Source organism: Leptinotarsa decemlineata, unplaced genomic scaffold (assembly GCF_025532065.1).
Source record: "Leptinotarsa decemlineata unplaced genomic scaffold, Ldec_3_MD MMD2_tig00026358_RagTag_RagTag, whole genome shotgun sequence".
Taxonomy (NCBI): domain Eukaryota; kingdom Metazoa; phylum Arthropoda; class Insecta; order Coleoptera; family Chrysomelidae; genus Leptinotarsa; species Leptinotarsa decemlineata.
Window position 1 is genome coordinate 1,221,535 of NW_027412703.1, and position 22,638 is coordinate 1,244,172.

Below are 22,638 nucleotides of genomic sequence, written 5' to 3' on the forward strand. Positions count from 1 at the left end.
TGCGACAGTTTTAGTTAATGCAGGGGCAGATGTTTCAACTTTATAAAACGCCATGGAGGAAACGAAATGACCTACCAGAAATTACTTTACAAAATTGTTCAAATATAACTGCTAATTTCTATTTCAAATAAAATATAAAAGTGAGTTGATGTCATATATATTGATTTTAATTTTCAATACTTGAAAACACCGCAACCGTAGAAAAAGTACAGTGTACGATGCGTGTACAGTATACTATTTTTTAACTTCGAAGCATTTTTTGTTCATGAGAACTTATTTCTTCAAAACGACCCAACAAATCACCCAAGTTACGTAGTTAGGAAACACCCTGTATAGAAGTAGTTGTTACAAAAGTATGTGTTTTCCTTCCATGTAATTCAAGTTTTATATTGAAGTAACTGTTTCGAGAGGGCTTTTTTCAACTTTGTGTCTGAATATTACGTCCGTGGCTTCTGTGGGATTATTTTGAAATGATTGAATTTTTCCTTCGTTTGGACGATTCCCACATTTCTTGTATGAAGATGGAGAAATAGAAAGCCGAAACATTTCTCTCCCAAATATTGTAATTATTATCATGAATAGAGATAATTAGAGTAAGAAATATCACTCAATAAGCAATAAATCATACTCAGGTGGAATTGGTATACATGATGTCTAATGAGGAAAAACAGTTTCCTGATATTTTTTCATTTTTGGAAGATTCATTGATTCAGACAGAAAAAATAACATCCCGATGGAAATTGACCTTACTGATGAAATAATGATGTCGCGTGACGTAAAGTTTTTAGGAGCTGTATTAGATGAATCTAGAGATTCATCTAATACAGAATTGGGATCTGCATATTGATAGTGTCTGCAAGAAACTAAATTCAGCTTTTTTGCAATAAAACGAATGGAATTGTGTGTAGATTCACAAAGCCTTCTAAGCATATACTTTGCAAGCTTGAAGCTTTTTTCGTCATATTTGGAGGAACGAAAGTATTTTATGAGTGTCTCCGGTCGGAGATCTGCTGAGTACCTAGTTATGTTTAGTGTCCCACAGGGCTCCGTTTTAGGACCCTTGCTATTTATTATATATTTCAATGATTTATGTATGAGTATTAACTCTGATGTGTCTTCCATTTTTTATGCAGATGACTCCACACTCGTTGTGAAAAATTTAAGCAGTGCTTTACAGACCCTCAATCGTTCAGAACAGAATGCTGAAGTTTGGTTTCGATGTAATTTCCTTTTCTCAAATGAAAGTAATCTCATTTTGAACCATGCGCAAAAATCTGAGGATAGAGTTAAACTCTTGGGCCTTCATATAGACTCTCAACTAAATTTTTCATTTCACATTCAGAATCTAGCAAAACGTCTGGCCAAAGCTTCTTATGGGTTGCGTCAATTGAAATATCAGCTGTCCTTTGATTATTTAAAAATAGCGTACTTTGCTATGTTCCACGGTATAATGACTTATGGTTTGATTATTTGGAGAAGTGCGACTCATGCCAATCAAATATTCATAGCACAAAAAAAAGTCATTAGAATAATTTCTTCTAGTGAGTATGACGCTCATTGTAAGCCCCTTTTTAAAAAATTCAACATCATGCCGCTGCCTTGTTGTTATATATTGGAGTGCCTCCTTTATGTTGGGAGCAAAATTTTGGCGAATGAGGTAACCTCAAACTGCCATGTACATAGGTACAGTACCAGAGGTGGTAGTGATCTGCGTCTTCCACTCTTCAGACTAACCAAATCTCAGATTTCTTATTTGTATTTAGGTTTTAAAATGTTTAACGCCCTTCCACAAAAACATAAAAATTTCATTACTTTAAAAACATTTAAAAATCAAATGCGCAAATATTTAGTTTATCATTGTTTCTATTCTGTGGAAGAATTTTTGCTTCATGGAAGTGCATGTGTGTGTGAGTATTGATTTTTTATTTATTTTTTTATATATATATTTTTGTTTTTTTATAGCATTTGTTTTGTTTTGTGTTTAATGACAAATGTAGACATGTTTTTATTGTATACACGAATAAATATATCTATCTATCTAATGGCATATCCACATATTTCTCTAAATATTATGTCATGGGGATGTGGTAGAGATTTTAATAGAATATTTGTTGCCCAAAAACGTATTATGAGATTAATTTTTGTTATGAACTATCGTGATATCGTGACCAAAATTTCATGAAAAAATATTCATTATCAACAAAGTTATGACAAATCAAAAATTCGAAAACTCACACAGCTAACAGTCACAATATATCATTTGTTTTATGATTTTAACAATAAAGTGCCGCCAGATGGAAAAAAACAAATAGCGTAAATATTTTTAATGAAAATAACAGAATTACATTCACACAATTCAACTAACAATGAAGCAAAAAATTTCAATAAACGTAACTAACAACTAATTATTGAAATGTTTCGAACAAGTATTTCTAACTCATATTCTAGTAGCCTCTACTAATCCACCACGTATTTCGATACATGTGTCGTAGCGCTTACGAATGTTTCTGATTACGTTCCTTAGTTCTTGAGGGCTAATACCTGCACATACCTGTCGAATTCTTGCACAAAGTTTATTTCTATCTCTTGAGCGGTTTTTGTAAACTTTTTGTGTGAGAAATCTCCCGAGGAAATAGTCCAAAACTGTGAGGTCTGGAGATCTGGGTGGTCACTCTATAAACGGACTACCACGGCCTATCCATCGGTTTGGAAAATGTTCGTTAAGCCATTGCCTCACAGGTCTGGCATAATGAACTGAACACCCATCTGACTGGACAATTAAATTTAATCGTACATTGATTGGCAGCTCGTGAATAGCATCTCAAAACTCTGTGTTTAAAAATTCTAGAAACCTCTGCGCATTAATGTTTTCCTCAAAAAAGAAAGAACCAATAATTCGTTCGTTCAATATCCCACACCAGACGTTGATTTTTTGGGAATACTGGCTTTTACAGTTTTTTACCCAGTTAAGATTATCCGCTGCCCAATAGCGATAATTCTGTGATGACACTACTCCATTTGTAGTGAAAGTGGCTTCGTCGATATATAAAATATTTTTTAGGAAATTTCTATTGCTTAAATATTCCCCTTGGGCCCATAAACAATATTCCAGGCGTCTTGCTTCGTCGCCTTCTTGAAGTGTGTGTAAAAATTTTGACTTTGAAATCAGGTCTAATATTCTTCACCTTGAGACATCTCCGAATAGTTTCTCGTGGAATATTCAAATCTAAAATGGCATTCCTTATACTGGCATTAGGATTATTTCTGAAATAATCTAAAATGATTTGATCATTCCTGTCATTCTTGTTTCGTCTTTGTACAGGATTACTTTTTAACATCATTTTTGATACTGCACCAGTTTCATTGAATATTTTATTTATTTTATTTACCGTACCGCAGCTAATACGAGGACGATCTGGATGTCTCTCATTAAATACTCTACAAACCTCTCTAGCACTTCTAACGTCATCTCCCGAAAGGCGTACAATTTCAATTTTCTCTCTTACGCTCAATCTTGCACCCATGACACAAAATAATTCGAAGAACTGTAAGGTGAATATTGTTGACAATAGTACACTTAAATCTTTCACAAGTGTCAAACTGTAATATCATTTCCATGGCAACTAAGATTTGAATTGAAATATTTAATTAGGTCTTAGTTTTAGTTCATTTGCTTGAAAACTTGAATGTAATTCCGTTATTTTCATTAAAAATATTTACGCTACTTGTTTTTTTTTATCTGGCGGCACTTTATTGTTGAAATCATAAAAAAATATTCTCATGGCTATATCTGTTGATACATATAGGGTGTTTTTGTGACGGTTAGCGGTGTGAGTTTTCGAATTTTTGAGTTGTCATAACTTTGTTAATAATGAATATTTTTTCATGAAATTTTGGTCACACCTGTTTGGAGGCACTTTGAATCCAGTGGCATGTTGATTTTCTCAATTAAAAAATCGCTAATGAAAAATCTCGATTTTCGACTAAGAAAACATATCGTAGTATGCCCTGAAATTCTAATGAACATTTCAAATTTTGTCCCAAGGTAGACCTTCCAGTACTTGATATTTAAAAAAAAATTATTGAAATCAGTTCACAACTTCAAATTTTAGTAGGGTGTTTCCATTAAAAATGGATCACACTGTATACATTAAAATGTGTAACATATTTAAGAAGTAACCTTGCATCTTTTGAAGTGAATGCAGCTCATCATAACTATTGTATATGTCATGGTGATATGTTGAGAATACTCTCTCACAAAACAACCAAATTTAAAAATTCTCCATTATATAACTCGATCACACTGTACAATAAACTACCAAATGCTATCAAGTAGTCTAAATCGTATGATTTATTTTAGAATAATACTAAAAAATTCTTAATATAAAAGTGTTTCTATAGCGTAAAGGATTATTTAGGACAAAAATTCTAATTTTAAGATTTTCACTATTAATTTATACCTTCTATAACTGTGATACCCATATGCTGTTGTGATATTTGTTTTTGTTTTTTATCTATATATGACAAATCATGATTCTAATTGTTTTTATATGATATAGTACTTCTATTGACTTACCATATGTGCATGAAGTACCGAAATGTCTAATAAATATTATTATTATTGTTATTATTATTCATATTCCGGAATTCAACTAAACTTTTTTTCGGAGTCTTGAAATAGTTTGTTCACCTCATTCCACAATTTGGAGTTTCAGCATAAAAAAATTTCAAACCTATTTCGTAATAAGTTCTCAGTTATTTTCTACAAATGTTTATCTGAAACAATGTTTCAACGCAAGCAAATAAAAGGAAAATTCATATAACTTGAAGGTGTTAATGATGAAATTCTTCAAGATATTTTGATTGGTCACCCATTTGCCAAAAGGAATATTTATATTCGAACCAAACTGTTGTTTTATACACTTTCTCTACGCACAGTTGTTGAAGAAGTGTGCTAAGAAGTCAATGTTGTGTGACACTTCTTGAGGCTGAAATCGACAGTAAATTATATGAAGAAAGTGAAAGTGATATCATAATTCATAACGGAGTCATTCATTGTTCAGTTGAATAACGTACGATGTCTCCCACACCAACGTTCATAGAAGATATCGAAAATAATAATAAGAGTAGTGATAAACGTACTGAAGAAAAAATATTCCCATATAAAATCCAACAAGTGGATGAGGCAACAAATGAGGAGTTGTTGACTGTATTCACAGGTAAGTTCTTTACGGATTATTATCGGTAATAGTGATGAATGTTTTAATCAAAAATGATTCTTTTTGATTTTTCAAAAATATACAAGCTGAGTTACTTGTCATTGGACACTCTTTTTTTGTACACAATTTAGAGTTTTCCAGTACTTTGTGTATATTATTATACAGAGCTTTTCATGATGAGCGTTATTTAGCGGTTTCTGGCAAACTATTCAACGGATCAACCTGAAAACCTACACGCCTAAAATATTTTAGACGAAGTGGCGTTGTCGCTTCTACTATAAAGTAGCGGCTTCTTTGATTTTTCAAATGGAATATAATATAAATGGTATATAATATCATATTATGATTTATTATCACTTTGTCAACAAATTCATGTACTATTTCCCTATACCTATCTATTTTAGATAGGTATAGGGAAGAAGATAGAGAAGAAGATAGGGAAGAAGATAGGGAAGAAGATATAAATTAATTTCGATATTTTTTTTACCAAACATGAACTTTTATAAATGCTGATAATCTTGAACTCTCTTGCACTAAAACGATAAAATTTGAGATGGAGTGGAGTGATACTATTAGGATCTTTACTCCGTGTCATATTTTCATTTGCCTCAAAAAATGCAGATACTTTGATCTCATGAAAAAATGAGTGGAACTCAATTTTTTCAAATGGAACACCCCTACATCCAATTTTAGATTAACTTTGTTCAGATAATACTATTTCTATTTTGAACCGTTTTCGAGATGAACTGTTTAAACGGAAATTGACATGGTTTCCTTGTTCATCACTCATTTTTGTAAAACAGATTTTGTTTGATGTTTCTTAATTAGTCACAGATAATACAATGAAAACATAATTATTAAAATACTCCTCAACCATCGAATGAAACTTCTCTTCAAACAATAGTTTTATTAACGCTGAAACACGAACTGAAAATATTAAACCCATAAATTAATGAGTAAATTTAATCGTCAGTGTATTTCAGAATATGTTCAAACACATCTCCACAAACATGTAATCTCTTCAAAAGATTGTCATGTGTAGCGCTTCTGATCAAGGCTGGAGTAAAACTATTGAAAGCAGTTGTAACTCTCGATTTCATATCTTCTATTGTTGTTATTGGAGTAGAGTAAACCATATTTTTAATGAAACCCCACACGAAATAATCTAATGGATTGCCATCTGGTGTTCTCGGAGGCCAACGAAAAGGTCCATTATTACCAATCCATCTGTCTTCGAAGATTTCGGTTAAAGCTTCGCTGACTGAATGAGAATTATGGGGTGGAGCACCATCCATTTGGTTCCATACACGTTCTCTTCCTGGTCTATTATTTAAAATCATTTGAATTCCATTCCTCAGTAAATCTTCATATTTTGATGCATTCAAATTATCATCATAAAACTCGATATGAAAAATTGACTCATTCTTTATGGCACAAAATACATTGAATTGCCATCTTTCTTGAAAACCCTTTTGACGGACAACATGGGGATTTTCTGGCGCCCAATAATGACTGTTGTGTCTATTGAAAACTCCATTTTTTGTGAACTTGGCCTCATCTGTCCATATGATATTGTCAAGGAAATGTTCATCCTCTTGAGTCTTGACAAGTAACCATTCAAAGAATTCCACTCTACGAGGTAAATCAGTCTCTTTCGAATGTTGGACACAGTAGAACTTATAGGGATGCCATTTATGCTTATTGAGAATTCGACAAATTGTCACGTAGGGTATACCTATCTCCCTTTCAGCCTCGTGCAGAGAAGCATTTGGAAATGCATGAAAGTATCCCAAAACTGTTATACCATTGTCATCATCATCCACTTTAGTCTTCTTACGAATAATTTTTTGACGGAAGGTTCCATTCAACCTACAGTTTTTTAGTAGTCGATTTATCACATTATTATTCGGCTTCGGAAGTTGTGGATATCTTTCATGAAATACTCGGCATGTTCTACTTGCAATTCTGTTGCACTCACCATAAATTATTAATAAATTCAAGAAATCTTCATTACTGTAACCTAATCTTGACATTAATCTATTATAATTGAAAGTTATCAAAATCAGTCAAAACCACCAACGAAAGTCTGACGTTAAATAATTGGTTTATTCATTTTTCCAAAGCATACTATTAAAAAATATTAATGTGTACTGTTGTACGGTAGAGACCAATACCTCAATGTATACAAATTGTAACTTTTTCAAAGGTAGGTACATACCAATTTCGAATTGACTGATCTGAGACAGTTAAAAAACTGGATCAAAAAGAAATATTACTAAGTATAAAAAAAAGTTGAATATCCAAAATAAGTGATGAATTCAAAAAAACGAGCAAGAAAACCACGTCAGTTTCCGTTTGAAACAGTTTATCTCGAAAACGGTTCAAAATAGAAATAGTATTATCTGGACAAAGTTAATCTAAAATTGGATGTAGAGCTCAAAGAAGTTGAAATATACAGGGTGTTCCATTTGGAAAAATTCAGTTCCACTCATTTTTTCATGAGATCAAAGTATCTGCATTTTTGAAGACCCTGTATGAGGCAAATGAAAATATGACTCGGAGTGAAGATCCTCTCCATTTCAAATTTGATCGTTTTAGTGCAAGAGAGTTCAAGATTATCAGCAATTATAAAAGTTCATGTTTGGTAAAAAAAATATCGAAATTAATTTATATCTTCTAAACGGTAATAGATAGGTATAGGAAAATAGTATATGAATTTGTTGACAAAGTGATAATGAATCATAATATGATATTATATACGGGGTGTTATTTGAAAATTCAAAGAGGCCGCTACTTTATAGTAGAACGACAACGCCACTTCGTCTGAAATATTTTAGGCGTGTAGGTCATATTGATTTATGCATACTGTGAAATTTTCAGGTTGATCCGTTAAATAGTTTGTCAGAAACGGCTAATTAACGCTTATCATGAAAAGCCCTGTATACAGTGTATCGCGCGATGACCGTCGGTTAGCCGTATTTTGGAAAATAATAGGATTCATATCCTGAAAATTGGCAAACACAGATTTTTAATGTGCTAGTAATTTATGTTTTCACTTTAAAAATACAGCAACTGAAAAAATATGCCAACTGCACTAAGTTGGTTCATTCGTTATTGAGGAATGAATTGTTGAACGTTTAATTTAAAAAAAAAACAGAAAATTCGCTGTAGTTCATTTTAATGAGGAAATCAACAACAAATAATATCAGTGAAAACAAAATAGACGGATGAATTGATCAAAATCACTTCCACCTAATTCCATACAGTAATATAGTCTACTCTCGAAAGCGTCCCGTTCATTATTCAAGATGTCCGGAGTTAGCAATCGGTATTCCCAAACAATTCCCTGTGTTAGTACAGTAGGCTTAGTACACTACACTTTCGACTTCAGGTGTCCCTCTCAGAAAGAAGTACATCGGTGTGAGATCAGGTGATCTAGATGGCCACTCCACTGGACCCCTTCTGCTGATACAACGTATTGGAAACGTTCGTCCGAAAACTGACTCACCCGAACATCAAAATATGGGGGTACACCATCCTGTTGAAATATTATTTTATTTTGTACTAAATTGTCATCATTTTCTGAAATTTGTGTAATGATAGGATCTACACAGTCTTGTAATAGATTTGAGTATGTGTCTCCATTGAGACACCTTCAATGAAGAATGATCTAACAATATGATTACCAAGAATGCCAGCCCAGACATTTAGTTTTTGTGGAGTTTATGAATGTGTTTCCATCACCAAATGAGGATTCACAGCGCTCCAGTAACGACAATTATATCTATTCACTTCACCATTCAACATGAAAGAACTTTCGTCTGAAAAACATGTATTATATACATTGGGTTGTTGGTCAATTTCTCGCTGAACACCTCACAAAACAGAAGTCGACGATCAGGATAATCTTCGGTTAATTCCAGAACTAGCTTTATTTTGAAAGGATGGAATTTGTACGCTTTCACACACGACACTCTAGCTACTTGTCTGACAAATTGTCGATAATCCGTTTGTACATGTCCTAAAACTGCAACTTCAATTCCGTCATTTCTGACAAAACGGGATACTTCATGCATGTTTTCTGTTGTGAACAGAACCTGAAGTTCGAAACTTATCCATCAACTGTTCAACGTATAGATGGCTCACGTTGTGGTCTGGATGATTCGTATTATAAATTTTGCAGCAGCTTTAGCACATTCATCATTTCGATAATGGGTTGCAACAATTTCTATTCTTTCTTTAGTAGAATAAACCAGGGTGGAACACAGTAAACAAGGATGACCGATATCTATTATGTGTGCTCCTTCCAAACTATTCGAACAGATAATCCATACTAAATTGTACAACCATGTAGAAGGTGCCTTAGTTGGACAACATCAGGGGTTTATGTCCAACAGATCTGTCAACACAAATCTGCTATTATACAGGGTGTTCCTTAAACACATGCTAATATTTAAGGAGGTAATTCTTAGACCCATTTTAAGGAAAAAACGTCCTATGGACGTATGTCCTAAACGCCTTAACTTTTGAGATACAGGGTGGCAAAGTTTTCAAAAATAATCAGTTTTTTTAATAACTGAAATAATTTTGTAGACATCTTTGGCATATTTGGTACATATGTTCCATGCCTCAAGGCGCATTTTCTGATGTACAATTTTTTTAATTTTCTCTCCCAGTGGCGTACGTACGAGTTTTGAAATGTATATTTTTGACGAAAAAAATACTACGCCACTGCTTTATCTTGAATTAAAAATTATTTTTAAAATCTCCATACATTTTTGAGCACATTTGATTTGCTGGGTTTTCTTTGTCCGACGCATGGTTTTCGCTCAAAAAATTAAAAATCGCTTTACTTAAGGATAAATTCCTTAAACATCTGATGCGGTATCGTGCATCGACTGAAAGCAAACTAAGAGATCAGATTTGTTGCAAAATAATTGAGGATCTAAAAGGTATTTGTTTGTTGTTAGATGCACTGTTCTCAATTAAAATGACGTCATAACGCAGCATCGCTTAATAATTTTTGAAAACATAAATTTAGTTATCCTGGAATAAATGACGTGTAGCAGAATTTATTTACTGCACCTCTTGGAAATATGGAGTTTGTCGATATGTGATTTCTTTTAAAGATTAAAAGCAGAAAAAACAGCGAACCCACCATAGCAATTAAAAACGAATTCTCTGTATGTACAAACGTCAGTAGCTAATATTGATGTTGGTTTAAAGTAAGGTGTTCGTGTTAAAAACTGTCACAGCGCGTTTTGATTGATTTTGAAGTGGTATTGAAGTTATTTTGGTAGTCCGCTTTTTTTCTGAATATCAGTAAATATGGTAAATTATACGAATGCGGAAATGGCGCAAATGCATTACGTATATGGCCTTGCCGATGGTAATGCAACAGAAGCCAGACGCATTTATCAGGAAAGATATCCTAATCGTGCCTTACCAGATAGCCGAACCTTTTCAAATATTCATCGTCGACTTGGGGAAACTGGTAGTTTCAAGAAAGGGACTCCGGAAGGTAGACCTCGTGTAGTAAGAACTCCTGAAATTGAGGAAGCGGTGCTGCAAGAAATTGAGGAACATCCTGAGACGGGTACGAGGAAGATCGCTAGAACTCTGGATATTTTTCATCAACTTGTTTGGCGTATTTTGGTTGATTTTTTGTTATACCCATACCATATTTTAAGAGTGCAGGCATTAATCCCCAGAGATTTTCCACAGCGTGTGAACTTCAGTCAGTGGTATCTACAAAGTATTGCACTAAATCCGCAGTTTGAGACACAAATTTTGTTCACAGACGAAGCAAATTTTTCTCGGAATGCCATTCAAAATTTCCATAACAATCATGTGTGGGCTGAAGAAAATCCCCATGCAATAACCGAAACCCATTTCCAACACCAATTTTGGGTTAATGTATGGGCAGGAATTATAGGTGATCATCTAATAGGCCCATTTTTTCTACCAGGACGCCTTGATGGTCGTTCTTATTTACACTTTCTCGAAGAAGACTCACCTGGGTTATTGGAAGATGTGCCACTTGCGTTAAGGAATCGAATATGGTACATGCACGATGGTGCCCCTGCTCATTTCAGTGTAAATGTCCGAAACCATTTGAATTCAGTTTATCCTAATCGTTGGATAGGTCGCGGAGGACCTCAGCAATGGCCAGCAAGATCCCCCGATCTCAACAGTTTAGATTTTTTTTCACCTTAAAACTCTTGTGTATAAAACTTCCGTTAATACTTTAGAAGATTTAAGAGAGCGAATAGTTGCCTCGTGTGAAACTATACGAAATACGCCGGGAATATTTGAACGGGTGCGTAATTCCATGCGTAGAAGGGCGGAAGCATGCATACTAAGTGCAGGTGGCCACTTCCAACAATTTTTATAATTAGTTTTGGTATTATTACTAATTAACAAATTTGTGCTATTCGTTTAGACTTACTGTCACAAAATAAAATAAAACTCGTTTTTGTGAAAAATTTATTTTTTTGCAGATTATGTTTTCAAATATTATTAGGGAATTGGTAATGCGTTATGAAGCAATTTTCAGATTCTCATTTATTTTAGAATTGATCTAATTTCTTAATTTGCTTTCTGTCGATTTTTATTTTTTTGAGTGAAAATCATGCGTCGGACAAAGAAATACCTACCAAGAGATCAAATTTTCTTAAAAATAAATGAGGATTTTAAAAATGATTTTATTTTGAAAAGAAAGCATTGGCGTAGTACTTTTTCCCCAAAAATATTCAATGCGAAACCCGTAGGAATGCCACTGTTTGAAAAAATACAAATTTGTGTACATCAGAAAATGCGCCTTGAGGCATGGAACATATGTACCAAATATGCCAAAGATGTCTACAAAATTATCTCAGTTATTATTAAAAAACTGATTATTTTTGAAAACTTTGCCACCCTGTATCTCAAAAGTTAAGGCGTTTAGGACATACATCCATAGGAAGTTTTTTTCTTAAAATGGGTCTAAGAATTACCTCCTCAAATATTAGCATGTGTTTAAGGAACACCCTGTATTCCAACGAAGCAAATAACTCCTTAGAAAAGATTCAACTGGACACAATATTCATGGATTTTAGCAAGGCATTCGACAGGATGGACCATGGTGTTTTGCTGCAAAAGTTATATCAATTTGGACTATTCGGCAATATCATGAATTTTTTTAGGAGCTACCTTCAGGATCGATATTTTGTGGTTAGGCATGGTGGAAATAACTGAGGCAAATTCCATGATCCTTCAGGGGTACCCCAAGGTTCAAATTTGAGGCCCTTGTTCTTTTTTTTACTCATTAATGACTTGCCAGATTATATCGAGTACTCAAAATGTCAGCTTTTTGCCGATGATGTGACAATTTTCACAGAAAGATTTGAATAGTTTATTGGTTAGTAGTGTTCGATGTAAGTTAGATTTCAACCTAAAAAAATGCCAAGTTATGACAATTACCCGCCAAAAGGATTCCATTTCTTTTGACTACCGCATGAACAACGAATCGCTAAAATGAGTTCATGAATGCAAAGAATTAGGAAAAACCTATGATTACAAATTATCATTTAAGAAACATATTGAACGTATAAGAAATACCGCAAATCGAGCTCTAGGGTTCATTTTAAGACAGACTTCTCTTTTTAGTAACATAGATTCCATAAAAGTACTCTATTTCACGCTAGTGAGGTCTAAACTCGAACACGGTTCTGTAATTTGGAATGGAGAATACCAAACAACTTTACAGGAACTGGAAAAAATACAGAACAAATTTCTAAGGTATCTATATTATAAGAAACATCGTAGTAAATCCGATAACAACAGCATTAGAACATCACAATTGAGAACTCAATTTGATATACCTTTCTTAGACTCTAGGCGTAAAATCTCTGCACTAACTTTTATATATAAAATTATTAATAACAATATAAACTCCGCAGAATTGTTGTCACTACTACCAATTAATGTACTTACGCGAACTATCCTTATGCTCAAGACTCCCTTCGTGACTGTTACTTCCACATCCCCCCCTCTTAATCATGCTCCGTATGGCAAACGACATAAATTGCTTGCAAGATATTGATCGGAATATGTCTATCACAAAATTTAGATCTTTAGTCCGTAGACATGTTGAGAATTTATCAGTTTAGCAATTAGTTTTTCTGTTACTTCTTATTTTATTTTTCTTGTTGTGAGTTGTAATAAGTACTGCTCGTTGTTAAATAATAGTACATCCCCATATTATATTATAGTGTTTTATATAACATATAATTTCAAGTGCTTATATATTCATGTATATTTCTTATAAGTCATCCTTGTAAAGAGGCCGTCAAGCCTGTTAGGGTGAAATAAATAAATAAATAAATAACGAATAATAATTCGTGAAGAAGTGATAGTAGCCATCTATCTACTTTTTGTTCTGCGACAACTAGATTCAACAAAAACTACCAGTGCTGAAAAAACTAACAGTGTCGTCCATTTCAAAAATTTCGCTGCTAATTAAATGAATTCTACAAATCTAGAAGACCTGCGACAGAGAATTGTTCGAGAATGCCGATTTCTGACTGCGGACACCTTCAATAATGTAAGGAAAGTACTGTATGGAACAAGATGATTGTCATTTTGAACACTTTAACCGATTGTGTTGCTATTAATTTCCTCAATAAAATGATCCACAGTGAATTTTCTATTTTTTTTTAATAATTTCTCAATAACGAATGAACCAATTTCGAAAAAAATCACAGAAGTAATAGAGGGACAAAAGACCTCCCAAATAATGTATCACTCGACCCCCTATGCCATTGAAAAAAATAGGGGGGTAGTTGCTAACCGCAGGAGGATGAAGTTTCGGGTATGATTTCCATATCAGAATCAGCCCCCTAGAATTTAAAATTCACATATTTTTTGAAATTTTTGATTATATGTCTGTTTCTGACTTAGAGGGGGAGTCAAGTTTTCGTTGAAACGCCCTGTACATTGAATAGTTAAAACGACAATTGTATCAATTTTTATAAAAATTTGACAGATATTCTTAAATTTGCATTGTAAAAAAAGTATCCAATTTAATTGTATTTATGGCTCAGTATTTTGCATATAGTGGTATAGATAAGTCGTAGATATACGCTATCGCGGACTTTTAGTTACCACTATTTAAGGTAAAAAATCTTACGGTACATTATCTGGATGTAACTCTAACGGTATCGGCAGCGCGACTTATTCAAGACCCATCTTTATATTGTGACCCAAATTACACAAAACTTTCGTAAATTGTAGCCTATACAGAGTGGTCCAACGAAAAGTATGCACCTTGCTTTTCTCCTCAACGCAAAAATGCTCGGACATGTCAATTTTGCTTTTGAGGGGGACACATTTTAGATGTATTTTTCTACCTGTGCCTTTAACCCCCTAGCGAGGGTGAGTAACAACCCTAAAATTTTAAATGGAAAGTGGGGTCGAGTGATATATCATTTGAAAGGGCACAAAATTATCTTTCCAATGATACCTAATTTGTTGTATTTCACTCACACATGTAGGTATTATGAAGAAAAACAACTACAACCCAGTACTTGTAAATGTGTAATTGACTTAGTAGAATCCTACTTCAGCAAGTGCTGAAAATGTGACCCATTTGCTTCCATACAATAATACAGATTTTGTTCAAACCTATTCCTAACATTCTGTAGCATATCAGGTGTTATACTTCTGCACTCTGCTGTAATTCTTTGGCGAAGATCTTCTATGGACTCCAGCTGCGTAGCAAAACATTTATTTTTCAAGTGTCCCCAAAGGAAAAAGTCTAAAGGCGATAAATCAGGTGACCTGGCAGGCCATTCGCTGGGGCCTCTCCTTCCAATCCACCGTCCAGGAAACCGGTCATCTAAAAACTCTCTTACCGGAGCAACATAGTGAGGAGGTGCTCCATCTTGTTGGAAATAAAGCCGATCATCATTATGGTTTCGGTCATTTTCAATTATTTCTGTTATGAGAGGATCAATTGTATCTTAAAGCATGTTCAGGTAGACCTCAACAGTTAAATTCCCAGGAATAAAAAGTGGCCCTACGATATGACTACCTAATATACCACACCAGACATTGATTTTTTGAGGGTACTGGGTTTGGACCTCTCGGAATAAGTGTGGATTACTGTCATTCCAGTAACGGCAATTATGCCTATTCACAGCTCCATTAAAAAAATGTACTCTCATCGGAAAAGCACGTGTTGAATGATAGGTGCGGATCATCAATTAGTAGCTGGCTCAGTTGTTCACAAAATTGCAGCCTTCTATCAGGATCATCTTCATTGAGTTCCTGTACTAATTTAATTTTGTACGGATAAAATTTATAGGCTTTTAATATCCGTATTATGGACGAACGGGAGACACCTGAGGCTGCAGCAAGCTGACGGGTACTTTGAGTATGATCCAATTAAACATGTCCCAAAACAGCGACTTCCATTGCTTCATTTCTGATCGGTTTCCGTGGCTGGTGTTTCACATTACAGACAGATCCGGTATCGACAAACTTTTGGACTAACTTGGCAACGTACGAATCATTCACATTTTTCTCGGGATGACTGTTATTGAAGAGGCGAGCAGTAAGTCTAGCACAACTATTATGTTGATAATAAAGTTTAACAATTTCAACTCGTTCAGGAATGGAATAAACCATTTTTACAGTAAAGTTGAAATAATTTCAAAAGCAACCCAACTGAATCAATGAACGTTTGCCTAAATTCTTTTTGTACACTTATCTGCTGTTGTTATTTGAACCAAAAAACGCACGAGAGAAATTGAGGAATGTAGTAATGATAAAAATGCCGTTTTTCCGCATTTTCATCAACACCAAAAATATCGAGTAAATGTTCTCGCTTTTTTTATAACTATTGAAGTAAATACAACAAATTAGGTATCATTGGAAAGAGCATTTTGTGCCCTTTCAAATGATATATCACTCGACCCCACTTCCCATTTAAAATAATTTTAGGGTTGTTACTCACCCTCGCTAGGGGGTTGAAGGCACAGGTAGAAAAATACATCTAAAATGTGTCCCCCTCAATAGCAAAATTAACATGTCCGAGCATTTCTGCGTTAAGTTACAAAAAAAGGAGAAAAGCAAGGTGCATACTTTTCGTTGAACCACTCGATATGTTATTCTGATGTATAAGCTGTATTTAAGTAAAGTTTCATCTAAATCCGTTCAGTCGTTTAGGCGTGAAAGAGCCAGAAACATACATACATACATCCTCACAAACTTCAACATTCATATCAGTAAAACGTATTTTGATGTAATAATTTCAATAGTTCTCAAACGACTCCATTGAGATAAAAAATGACCTAGTTTTCAAACGCATTCGGTTTGAGTGAAATTTCAATAAGAATAATCCGGTTATTTGGCTTGAATTCCGGCTGAGAGAGAACTGATTTCTACGAAAGTATCAAGTAACTTTCTTTTACGGGGTATTTCTTAATAATGTGCTAATATTTAACGAGGTTTATGGTTTCTGGAGCTATCTTGACAAAAAATCTTCATGAAAACATACGAGGTCTGTTAAGAAATGAGGTGAATTTTCATTTTTCTCAAAAAATATTTTTCACGTATAGTCAGTGGGCATATTTGAAGACTGGCTATAAATCAAATCATCTAAAGAAACAAATCGTTCAGGCCAGTCTCAACTCCCTACACTGTAGGTTAATAGACTGATACCTATCAGAAAACAACTACTCGCCTGGCTAATACCACGAAGGGCGTTGAATTATATCCGGCATGTGTCAGTGCAGGATTCCTCACTGAAGTTATTGCTGCATATGCTGTTGGCGATTCAACTGCCGCAATAGATTTTCAATTATTGAAACACACTTGCAGACCGGTTTCGGGCTGTTTGGCCACTCGTCAGTGCAAGGTAATGTCTATCATCAACATAAAATCGGTGATTTCTGATGATTCCTTCAGAGTATCATTCCTCGAACAAGGCTGAAGCGGGCAACAAACAACAGATTTGTCATCGCCCCATCTGCCCGTGAACGAGGTAACCAACCGCATATCCGATTTTTATTTACCGGAAATCATCGACTTTAAGTTGATGATAGACACTACCTTGCACCAGGAAAATCAACTATTGAGGAAAGGTTTCCTGAGTTGAACGAGATAGTTGTAAATGGTAGGTGCTTATCCCATCAGGCATCGCTCAAGGAGATACCACCGCAACAGCTTAGGCAGCGTGCTTTCAGGCTAACGTTTCGTTGCTGTGCCGCTGTTTCCGGTTTCGAGGGTGGAATAATAAGGAAAAATGCATTATGGCGCTCCTAGATTGAAACAGCACAGAGAAGGAATTCTCGCCTCGACATAGGCGTCGGCATATTATTTTTCAGTGGTAGTTTTTCATTTACTTATTCTCACAAACATAGCAGTTGATTGCCCCATGAAAAAGTTATCTCAACTGAATTTTTCCACCATGGGTAATTATGAAAAACTTTGAAATTCAAGGTAGTTGATTTTCGAGTCGAAACCTCTAAAATACAATGAAAACACAAATAATCACACCGAATTCTCGTCAAACATATATTTAGAAAATAATAGAGGCTTCGCTATATTTGCTATATTCGCTATATTCAACAAACAAAGTCCACATCGGACCAAAAAACTTTAGGTATATAAACAGCTAACCCTTGTTTTTAGACTCAGTATCAATTTGCTTCTCCTGAAGATGCTAACCTTGTTTGCGAAACGCGCGTCGACTGCAAAAATATCAGTTTGGTCTTAGGGTAATTGATCTCTAGAAAAATCTTTCAAAAATCGGTTTGCAAAACCACTAACTACCTCACCTAACCCCACGAACACACGGCATTGATAAAAAAATATTGTGGAACGGACAAAAAATTAGTATTCAGCCAGTCCAGCTAGCCGAGCCTTTATTCCTCAACTACATCCGATAGCACGTTCACTACTAGAGGCCACAGGCAAGAAATGTTTATGACTGTACTCTTATTTTTATTGCCGTTCCAATTGGAATGGATAGACTATAACTGCAGTTGCTAAGAGGCCCACTAGCAACTTCAAAATCGATTTCTGCAACATCAGCGGACTCAACTTAAATATGAACTCAGTGCACCAACATCTGTAGCCAAATGGTCCTCATATTCTTGCATTCACAGAAACCTAAGTCAGTGCTTCAACAAACTCCGTCAGTTTTCTATATCCCAGCTATTATTTCCACTCCCATTTAACGTTCCTTTGGAATATCTCATTTTATCAGAAGCGATCTCTCCTGCCAACGAGAGGAAATGCTGGAACCTCGAAACTTTAATGTTTTATGGTTCAAAATAATATCATAGAAGATCACCAAATTCATATGCTGCGTTTATCAACCACCCAGCGATACACAGTATAGGTGCACTATTCTGTTCACTTGCAAACACCATTGACTTTCTGCAAATCAATCATCCCAGAGCCAAAATTTTCATATTCGGTGACTTCAATGTCAACAATTTCGAATGACTCAAATTTTCACCTATAAAAGACGAACAAGGTCGTGAAGCTGAGGCTTTTGCAATAAGCAGCGGACTCACTCAGATTATAAATGAACTAACCAGGATTCCTGACCGTGATGGAGAATATGCTAGTCTTCTGGATCTATACCTAACAACCAATCCAGAAATTTACACAGTCACCGTAAAGTCTCCATTGGGATCTTCTGACCACAAACTTATTTCAGTGTTGAGTGAATTACCGATGTTGAGGTTCAACTCAGTACACCTCGAACTTCACTGTTTAAGAACATTTTCATCTGCAGAACTGCGTTTATGTGGAATCAACTTCCTGTGAAGGTCGTTTTTCCGAATGGATTTGATCTCCAGCGATTCAAATCCAATGTGAATCGCTACTTTAGTCCAGAAAGCCACATTGATGAAAGTTCCCAAAAACACTAAGATTTTCACAAAAATCGGTTTAAACGATGAGTTCGGAACCTTTGGTGTGAAAGTTGAAAACTTTTTCTTGAGATCAATTACCCTAACACCAAACTGATATTTTTGCACTCGACGCGCGTTTCGCTAACAAGGTTGGCATCTTCAGGAGAAGCAAATTGATACTGAATCTTAAGACAAGGGTTAGCTGTTTAAATACCTAAAATTTTTTGGTCCGATGTGGACTTTGTTTGTTAAAAATGATGATTATCTTAATTGATTTTTCGGTAATTAACTAGTGGAACCACTACCTACAAATCAATTTGTCAACAATAGATTAAAAAGCAGACAAATTATTTTGCAGGTAGTGGTTCCACTAGTAAATTACCGAAAAATCAATTAAGATAATCATCATTTTTAACAAACAAAGTCCACATCGGACCAAAAAATTTTAGGTATTTAAACAGCTAACCCTTGTCTTAAGATTCAGTATCAATTTGCTTCTCCTGAAGATGCCAACCTTGTTAGCGAAACGCGCGTCGAGTGCAAAAATATCAGTTTGGTCTTAGGGTAATTGATCTCTAGAAAAAGCTTTCAAAAATTGGTTAGCAAAACCACTAACTACCTCACCTAACCCCAAGAACACACGGCACTGATAAAGAAATATTGTGAAACGGACAAAAAATCAGTATTCAGCCAGTCCAGCTAGCCGAGCATCTATTCCTCAACTACATTTGATAGCACGTTTACTAACTATCTGGGCGACTAGGGGCCACAGTCAAGAAATGTTTATGACTGTACTCTTATTTTTATTGACGTTCCAATTGGGAATGGATAGACTATAACACTATTGAAGGTAAGCAAGCTTACGGTACATTATCTGGATGTAACTCTAACGGTGGCAGCGCACGCCGAGATAGCTTTCAAGCAGCAAGAATTTTTCCGACTTACTTAATACTTATCGTTATATTGAGACCAAAATCACATAAAACTTTTGTGAATTGTAGCCTATATGTTATTCTGATGTACAAGCTGTATTTATATGAAGTTTCATCTAAATCCGTTCTGTCGTTTAGGCATGATAGAACCACAAACATACATACATACATCCATCCTCACAAACTTTCCCTTTTATAATAGATATTATGAATAAACAATATCTACTCATTAAATATGAAGTTTTCTGAAGAATTTAATCCAAAAAGCCTTTGAAAACTTTCAGAAAAGTAAATGTTATACGTTCATTAAAATATTTAGGTCTGGTGGTATGCCAAAATTTCTCAAAAAGTCAATTGGTGCAGGTGCAAAAAGGTTGGGAACTTCTGGTTTAGAGAAGGCATCATAATAAAATTGTTCATGTTGGGAAACGCTAGAAAACATTTCACAACGAAACATGAGACTCAGACTAATTTTTGTCTGCTTTGTAAACTAAAACAAGTTTTGTGTTTCTGTTTTTGAAACCGAAACTAGTCGCAAGCGTGTCCGTTTGGTGGAAATCCTTCTTAATACTGTCCGTACCTTTACTGACTCCAGACAGTACCACAAAAGATCAATCTGAGTTACAACTCGACACCCCCTTCCACATACAATAAACAATAAAAAATACTCATGTTTTTTTTCTAGGAGAGAAAACAGGATTCGTTCAAGTTGGACCTAAAAAATGGTTTTTTCCTAGTGGGTACCAACGTGAAGCACATAATTATTTCAATTTCGCTGCTAGACCAGATGATATTTTTGTCAGTACATTTCCAAGATCGGGTGAGTATTTGATAGTGAATCAGTGAGTTTTTGTGACGATCTTAAAATTCAAAAAATTCCAACTGAATTCAATATCTGTATAACACACAATTTTCAAAATATTGATGGATGCAGCCGTTACTACGTGGTAGGAAATCATAATGAAGAAAATAGAATCGTAACGTTCTGTTTTTTTACCACTTTTATTTGTAATTAACGTTACTGCAGTTTCGTCCTATAAGGAGATTTTCAAACTATAGTATATTATGCAACGATCATGTAATGATGGTTATTAAGACACGAGCATTAACCGGGATACGAAACGAGCCGAAGGCGAGTTTTGTATGGTATATGCGAGTGTATTAATAACCATTACATGAGAGTTGCATACGCTATTTTTTCTAAACCCGATAAATAATGAAAAACTATAAATATTATATTTGTATTGAACACATTTACAGTAATTAACTCATATTTTTTTTAAAAAACACAAACTTAATGGTATTATCATGGATATATGAAAACTATAAAGATTCTTATTATATTTATATTGAATATAACAACTGTAATTAATCTGATCTTTTAAAAATATTGGAGTCGATGGTACTCCTTCTATATCACTGTTTTCAGACATTTTGATAATATAGGTAGGTAATATGAAAACTGATTTTGACAAATAAAGCAATTAGTTACTTAGGTTAGAATCTAGGACAAACAAAGGAACAGGATTCTTGATTGAAAAATTATGGGTTTCTATTGGTTGATAATCTGTATCGTTATGATCAATGATCAATTACATTAGCCCTTATATAACACCACTGTAGGTGATAATAGAGATACTTAGCTTGATTGAGTACCTGAATTTTGTTTACTAGTGACAATATTATTATGCTAATTTGAAAACCGGTGAGTAAACTAAATCAATTTGATCATTTACTAGGTTGCACCCGCAATGTTTATGCTTATGAAGTGCCAAGAATTCCAAATAATTGAGTTTGCAACCTTTCCTTGCATAGTACAGAATTTCCGTATCGTTTAGATTCGGAAATTTGTGGTTGCATACCAAGGAATGGTTTAAAAACTACGAATCATTTTTACCTAGTCTTAAGGACCTTTTATATTCAGCATACCGTTTTTGGAAATTTCGACCACATTGTCCCACATAAACACTATTACACTCCGGACACTTAAGCTTATAAACTCCAGATTTCTTCAACTTGTCCACTTTATTTTTGGCATTGAAGAGGAAGTCAAATAACCTGGCATGTGGTCTGAATGCCAAGTCCACATTGTTTTTTCTGAAGAAAACCGCAATTATCTATATTATTTTACCAAAATATGTTAGAGTTACCCATTTATTGATTTCTGATTGTTTGATCTGGGAGTATACTACAGTTTCCTATAGTTTTGTAAACAGTTTTCTGGGTCGAAATAGTCTTCCAAGCTTTTGAGAAGCAGTCTTTGCAATTCCAGCGACATGAATGTGCCAAGACATTGTCCATTTTAACCCCCAACAAACTTATCGAAGCTGAAAGCGGAATGGACTTGTATAGTTCACTTGATAGAAATTTCAAATTGGAAAACAATGCACTTTGTTTTCAGCTCTCTAAGTACCGTAGTTTTTCCGTAATCAATTATTAAAAATCGAATGTGGTAGGGCGCTGACGTCACGGCCCTATTCCCGCTTCTTGTTCGGTTGACCAATAGGAACAATAGAAATAATCTACATTGCCAAATCTTAAAATTTACGGAGCCTATAATTATCAATTTGATTATGGAAG

The 22,638-nt window shown here is 34.6% G+C and overlaps 1 protein-coding gene across 1 annotated transcript in view; it reads left to right on the plus strand.

Moving 5' to 3' along the window:
• The first annotated feature begins 4,910 nt into the window (after positions 1-4,910).
• St4 (Sulfotransferase 4) overlaps positions 4,911-22,638 on the plus strand; it is a 53,710-nt gene continuing 35,982 nt past the window's right edge. Inside the window, exons 1-2 of the mRNA XM_074184699.1 lie at positions 4,911-5,219; positions 20,744-20,878. Coding sequence (XP_074040800.1) covers positions 5,078-5,219; positions 20,744-20,878 — 277 coding nt within the window. The 5' untranslated portion in view covers positions 4,911-5,077. The remainder of the gene's footprint in view (positions 5,220-20,743; positions 20,879-22,638) is intronic.